The sequence below is a fragment of the Numenius arquata genome, chromosome 20 (assembly GCF_964106895.1).
Source record: "Numenius arquata chromosome 20, bNumArq3.hap1.1, whole genome shotgun sequence".
NCBI lineage: Eukaryota > Metazoa > Chordata > Aves > Charadriiformes > Scolopacidae > Numenius > Numenius arquata.
In genome coordinates, this window is record NC_133595.1 from 6,135,377 (window position 1) to 6,142,333 (window position 6,957).

Sequence of the window (6,957 nt, forward strand, 5' to 3'; positions counted from 1 at the left end):
CAAGCAGCTTTCACCAGATGGCCAAACCAGAACGCATCCAGAGCTTTGAATCTGTTATTGCAGTCACATAAGACAAAAATATTCATATATAAAAAAGAAAAAAAAAAGCATCAAGAACAAATGTTAGGCTTTTCTCTTTTTCACTGTCTTTTACTTCCCTATAAACTAGGTCAGTGTTGTTCTCTAGACATTGTGATCCTCATTTGAGTCTTTCAGAAGTCTCCCTTTTGTAATCCAGCATCCCAGGTACCCAGGATTGCTGAGTTATAGAAGAGGAGGAGGATAAATGTTACTCCCTTCTCCCCTTTAGTTTCCCTGGAGGGGATGAGGGAGTCACAGAACTTGCACAGGAAAACCTCTGCAAGCAGAAATGCTGTGACCATGGCAGTCTCACACTAGCACCTCTGTGCACTGAGACGGGCCTAACCACCACCTTCCATCGGGACTGGAGAGGAGAGGTTTTCATGGGAACATCACAGAGACGTGCAGAAGATGCAAAGGGGAATAATGACAAGAAAGGTCCCTGGTCCCAAAGAAAGTTGAAGAGAGCATCAATGAAAACAAAAACAAACAACAAACCAGGAAACTTGCAATAAGACAACGCAGCTGAACAGAAAGTCAGCCTGACTTAGCAGTTTGTTCTGTTTCTAAATGCTAGGTTTGTTGAGAAGAAACAAAGCGAAACTCCCTCCAAAGCCATTCCTTACTGCTATCTACATAACGATGCTTTACACACCCAGCCCCTCCTTTCTTTTTTTCTTGAAAAGCTGAGCTCAGCTCCTGATTCTCACAGCACATTGCAATTGGTCTGTTTTCATTATGGATTCTGGGGATGGAAAAGGCAAGACTTTTCTTCTGCTGTTTTGTCTCCATGTTCTTCTTCTGGAAACTGGCAGCTGTAAGTCTCTTCTCTCTGGTGTGACAGTTGCAGAGCCCCCGGCAGCCTAGGGAAGTTATGTTCCAGATCTGCAGTGAGAGTAAGCAAAAGCACTGCACATGCAAGAGGTCTTCACACATGTCCATCAGCTGCCCCAGACCTTTACCAACACAGCCTCTCACTGAGGAAAAGGGCAAAGATACAGTTAATGCACTGCATCTTAATGAAACTAAGAAACCCACCCGAAATCACAGAGTAAATCCAAATTTACTCTATTTATTCAACTTAATTTATTCCATTCTGACTCTGGATCAATGGAGACATGGTTCCCCAGTGAAAGATTCTGGAGTGAGTCCAGAGAAAGCCAATGAAGCTGGTGAGGGGTCTAGAGATCAAGTCTTATGAGGAGCGGCTGAGGGAGCTGGGGATGTTCAGCCTGGAGACAAGGAGGCTGAGGGGAGACCCTCTTGCTCTCTACAATCCCCTGAAAGGAGGGTGTAGTGAGGGGGGAGTCGGTCTCTTCTCCCAAGTAACAAGCAATGGGACAAGAGGAAATGGCCTCAAGTTGCGCCATGGAGGTTTAGATTGGATATTAGGAAAAACTTCTTTACTGAAAGGGTTATCAAGCACTGGGACATGCTGCCCAGGGAAGTGGTGGAATCGTCATCCCCGGAGGTATTTAAAAGCTGGGCAGACGTGGTGCTGAGGGACATGGGTTAGTGGTGGTTTGGGCAGTGTTAGGTTAATGGTTGGACCCAACGATCTGAAAGGTCCCTTCCAACCTTGACGATTCTATGATTCTATAGAAGTCCACAGAGGTGCACTTACTGTCAGTTGTGTGGTATTCTTCCTTCTTCAGAGACCATATGCAGAAATGCAAGAAGAAGGTCAGCAAGATGAGAACAAATACAGCCACTGCAGTAAGAATGGCCAGGATGGTGGTGTATAGAGAGTCCTTTGAAATGGGAGCTGCAATTAAATAAATTTTAATAAAAACTGCACCTGCAAAGCCTGTACCCACTTATTCCTATTTAATTTGATCCATGATAAGACATGAGATTTCGATCCTGGGTGTTGTGGACTCAGCCAAAGGAACAGTATAACTAACTAAGCAATTCTAGTATAACTAACAGTATAAGCAATTCTTTCTTCCTAAGAAAATGTAGCAAAACAGCAAGAGCAGTTCAATGGAAGACTCCGACAATTTGCCAAATAAGTGTGCTCTATTTAAGGACAATTGTTGGGATTTTCTCTACCTTTATTACTGACAGTACTTTAATGGTGGAATCTTTGCCCAGGTCAACAATTCTACTTATATTAATATTACAAGAAACACAACAGTAATTTTCAAAGCAAATTTTCACGATAGCAAACTCTGGATGATAATTATGCAGCAAGTCACCAAATAAAGAAGTGCAGAGAAAAGTTATAGGCTCAAAGAAACAAATGATTGTGAGACTGTACCTTGCTCCAAATCTTTAGAAGGGAAACCACATACTGTATTATGTGTACTGTTGCCTTGCTTGATTGTTAGAAACCCAGAACTTTCACAACTAAAAGAAGAAGAAGAAGAGTCACATTTAGAACATCCCCGCCTTTCCCTTCATTCCTCTCCAGCCTTTCTGCTGGCTCCCTTCCTTCCTTCCCTCCACTCTTTCCACAACTTGTTTCCTTTTTTTCCTTTCTATAGCAGTGCAGGTAAAGTTATGGCTGTTCACCCACAAGGTAACACATCACAATTGTTTATGTGCCCATTTTTTTTTAGTCTCTGTTTCAAGTGATGTCGATGTTCGGAATAATTTTGCATCGTTTAAGCTTGACTTGGAAGCAAGTTGAATCCACAGGAGTTTGTATTAACTTCTACTTTGAGACCGACTATTTATAAAGCTGAAGGAGAGTGAAATATCATATTGCTGAATTTAAGAGACTCATCATTTAATCTTATTGATCTCATCTTTGATTCAATTTTATTTTCTAATTTAAGTATTAATCATTTGAGAATTTTATCATGCATTTTTCCAAAGGAGAAAAGTATCAATAAATACATACTCAGTCCAGTTACGGCACCAGCCATTCTTAACATTAGAATAGGTTCCTATCTCACATGGTTTACATTTGAACGTGAAGTCTGAAGAGCCTACAAGAAAAGAGAACGTGAATTATTAGTGGTCAGTGATTTACTGAAAGATGGGGATATAACAGAATACAGCACAACGCATTCCCTCTACGCTCTTTCATCATTATGAATCACCCCCCTGGAGAAACACATAAGTGGTTCCTGCCACCTTTGCGTTTTGCAGAATGTATGGGCGGACCCCTTAAAGAAGAGGTAGAGAATAGTCTGATCTGACAGCAGAGGGTGTAAAGTTAAGGGGCGACACAGAGTAAAACACTCTTCTACTGACATTTCTAGCAGCTTGGAGGAAAAGTAATACTGAAAGTCTGAGAATGAAAGTGAAAGTCTCAAACTTAGGAAGGGAAGACTTACAATATAGGGAAGAAAGGGGTTTAGTCACAGAGGCCACAGGAAAATGACATTTCTGTCTGCGTCACAAGCCCTCCCAAAAGCAGGTTGTAATAAGTGCAGGAAACAGACTTATGGTTTGCTGCTCCACTACCCACTTGTATCGAACTCTGCCTTTTAAAGTACTTTGCATTTACTTACCGAGCTTAACTAACTCCTTGCCTTCTGCACACTCAGGCAGTTTTTTGCAGTAGAGACACGCACTATCAATGCAGCTGTATCCCTGCCGACATCTGCAGTCGTGGTCCTTAACGTTTTGACATGTGCTGTTGTCTCCTGTCAAGAAGAAAAAAAGTTAGATTTGACTTTGTCATAGAGGCCAGAAATCAACTTAAGCATTAGTCTTACTGGCTGACACAGGTGAAATCATTCCTTGCTGTGCTGTGGTGGAAAAAACGGATATCAGAAAGATGTCATTTCCATGCATACTAGATAAAGTCTAGAGTACTCAAATTTAGCACCACTCAGATTCTTCCACGATGGTTATCTGAGTCCTGCATGACTTACCACTGTGACCCTTCTCTCTTATCTGGAAAACCGGTGTAGGTCGTGGTAGACAGAAGTCAGGCAGCAGATTTGCTTTACTACTTCGTGCAGGTTTAGACACTGTGGGGTGAGGAGGGCACTGCCAGTACCCCAAAGAAGCACTACACATTAATTAGCCACCCAGTCAGCTCTCTGGACACTGCCAGGACTCTTCTGAGTTTGGCACAACCATGTTAGAGGAGGGATGCCCAAAAGATCCTTGGCCAGTGAAGCTAGAGCTCCTTTTTCAAACCTTTCTCAACAACAGCAGCTGCTTACTACACCCTATTGGTAGAAGTGAGTCTAAATCCAAGCCATAAAGCCAGCACCCTCCCTTCCCTCGGTCCTGTTTCTAGAGGAGTTCTGTTATGAACTTTGCTTACACTCAAAAAATGTCATCTCTAATTCAGAGAGGCACCTGAGTTCTTGAAAGCAAAGGGCTTATCACATATATTGATCCCATCAGTAAACAGGATCAAGCAGTCCTTCTGGCAGCTGGGGACCAGTTAGAGGAAAAGTGCTGTTCAACCAGGAAGCTGTACAACCTTAAAGAAAAAAAAAAAAAAACAAAAACATAGAGGGAAATGCTGGCTAGTTCAATACCGTGCTTAAAACCCCACCATGAGTAGCAAAGATCAAGCAAAGATTATTTCCTGAGGTTGGTGATGGAATGTACTGCCCACATCTTCCTCTGCCCACTGGCCTCCTCTTACTGGCCTTCAAAACTCAAAAGTCTGGCAGCAAAAAGGAAACAGCTCAGGGTTGCTTCTTTCTGTGTATGACTAATGGGTGATTCTGGAGGTGATCCCACTGAGAAATGACTCTCCTACCTCATACTGGATGCCTTCATCTCAGTGGGAAAGGCTATACCCTGGGGTCTCCACACTCCTGAGGACTCTGTAGCTCTTCCCCTACTTACTGCTCATTCCCACAAATCCCATGTGTCCACTCACTCCTTCCACAGGGAACTCACTGTCTCCGTTGTTGGTTGAGGCAGACTTATTCAAGCGACTAATAGGTGGAGGCTGACTCCTACCAAGCCACCAATGAAAGATGTAACTTGTCAGCTAGTCCTGTGGCTAACCAGCAGGACAACAGCACTACTACACTGGGTAGCCAAGGCTTCCAGCAACCCTGTTTTGGGACAAACAGAAAAGGAAGGTGCATTCCTTGCTGTAGGCCATATAAACAGCTCCATGTTCCCTACTGTTCAGCTCTGGCTACTGTTATGGACAGCACAAAATTAGGAAGAATGATATGATCATTCCTGGGACCATGGAAGAGGCCATTAGAATGACTTGTCCTGCCCTTCAGCCTAACAGGCACAGAAACAGCACCCTGTAAGTCCTGCAGCTCATCTGTTCCACCTCCGGTGCTTTAATTTGACTTAAAGTTACAGGCAAGTGAGAATCCATTACCATCTCACCAGCACCCTAAGATCAGGCAAGGATGCAGGTTACAACAGGCTGTTGAAACCAACGATCACCTGAGACCTTGTCTGTGCACTTACTCTTGGGACAAGCACAGGTCAGTGGAACAGACAGATTGAAGTGGGATGTCTCCTGCTCTTTAGGATCACAAAAGGACAGCCTTACAGAGAGCATCACTCCCTGTATTCCCTCTGAAGTCTGAAAGGCACAGACAAACTTTGAAACCATGTTAGAATGGAGCAAGGGCTCAAAATCAGTGTTAAGTGAACACCACCTTTCCTTGGGAGCAAGACCAGCCTGCAGAGACTCAGCTTTCCCTCTCCCAGTACAGAATAACAAGTATAAGCACATAACGAATCTGAAACACAAGTCCACTCTGAAGTTTACAGCTAAGGCACATTATGAATTTCGAGGGCAGGAGGGAAGCCCTTGTCATTTTGTTTTGCATATACAGTAACTCAGGATACATTTACATACACACCCGCCTGTTCCCCACACTCGATTACCCTGCTTGACAGAAAACAATAGTGACAAACGGAAAGGAGACAGACACATCATTCCTTTACCTGCGCTTGAGATGCATTTGGGGCAGCATTTCTTTTTGTCTCTGATGAGGGTTCTCAGTTCACCATCCGGGCATGGTGTTGCCAGCGTTTGCTGTGCCCATTGCCACAGGCAGGCTGTCAGCAGCAGGCAAGCTCGAATCTTGAGGTGACCGACTTCACTGGCCAGTTCGGTCATGTCTGGTGCTATACAAACCCAAAAGCAAAGGAAAGTGGGCTTGTATCAGGGCTTTCCTGCAAAAGCACTCTTTGCCCTGGGAAGGCACTGTGCTTTTTGTGGCCTCACTCTTCCTGTTTCTTTAGGGGCGGGGAAAAGATTTTATTTTACATCATCAAATTCTTAAAAAAAGAAGCAACCACGCACCAGTGACTCCATCAAGAGTGCAGCAGGTTACAAGCAATATGTAGCATCACACAATTTGATTTTCAAAGGATTTTGCAAGTTGATATACAATTTAAAATTAGCACATATTAAATCAGCGTGTGAACTTCAGTGCTCTCAGACTATTTCATTCTGACTTAAAGGTTCCTAATGAATTTAGAAACCTTCAAGGATTTAACTATCAGATTGCAATGCATAATAAGTCACTCTATCCACTCAGATTTTCTGATTCTGTTAATTGTTTTAACTTCTTTCACTCTGGATCAGGAGAACTTTTGAATTATTTTCCAGAGCTGACATAACTCCATATGGATAACCATGAAACCAAGAGAAAGAACCAAAATCAGCCCTGGTACCAAAACTGAAAAAGGCTGCAATGGGCTCTTTAGGGGCGCATACAGCTCCTCTGAGCCCCAGACCACAGGGATTTAGGTAACAAAAGACTCAGTAAAATTGTAAATAGGCACAGACATGTTGCCTATAATCATCACCTGCTGCTGCGTTTCAATTCCAGTACGTCTTGCCTTATACAAATGCATACGTAAACTTCCACCCCTGCTTTACATGCAGACAGCTTCCTTGCTACCCTCCTCCTCCCCCCCATTCTATTTCCACTGCACCCCAGGGTTTGCTTCTATCCGTCTCACTTGTGGTTG

General features: G+C 43.4%; 1 protein-coding gene across 1 annotated transcript; it reads right to left on the reverse strand.

Annotated features, from left to right (window-relative positions):
- Window positions 1-817: 817 nt before the first annotated feature.
- On the reverse strand, window positions 818-6,097 carry TNFRSF18 (TNF receptor superfamily member 18). The gene is made up of 6 exons (XM_074161764.1): window positions 5,923-6,097; window positions 3,543-3,677; window positions 2,927-3,014; window positions 2,342-2,430; window positions 1,706-1,846; window positions 818-966 (listed from the first exon to the last, which is right to left on the reverse strand). The coding sequence occupies exons 1-6, from the start codon at window positions 6,095-6,097 to the stop codon at window positions 818-820; spliced, it is 777 nt and encodes a 258-aa protein (XP_074017865.1).
- Between the last annotated feature and the right edge of the window lie 860 nt (window positions 6,098-6,957).

What these genes read in the sequence shown, in the direction of transcription:
- TNFRSF18 (XM_074161764.1), bottom strand. Translation starts at nt 6,097, where the DNA reads ATGACCGAACTGGCCAGTGAAGTCGGTCACCTCAAGATTCGAGCTTGC. An exon ending in CAAGGAGTTAGTTAAGCTCG is followed by an intron (nt 3,015 to 3,542) that starts GTAAGTAAATGC and finishes CTTTTCTTGTAG; the next exon opens with GCTCTTCAGACTTCACGTTC. An exon ending in TTCTAAAGATTTGGAGCAAG is followed by an intron (nt 1,847 to 2,341) that starts GTACAGTCTCAC and finishes ATTTAATTGCAG; the next exon opens with CTCCCATTTCAAAGGACTCT.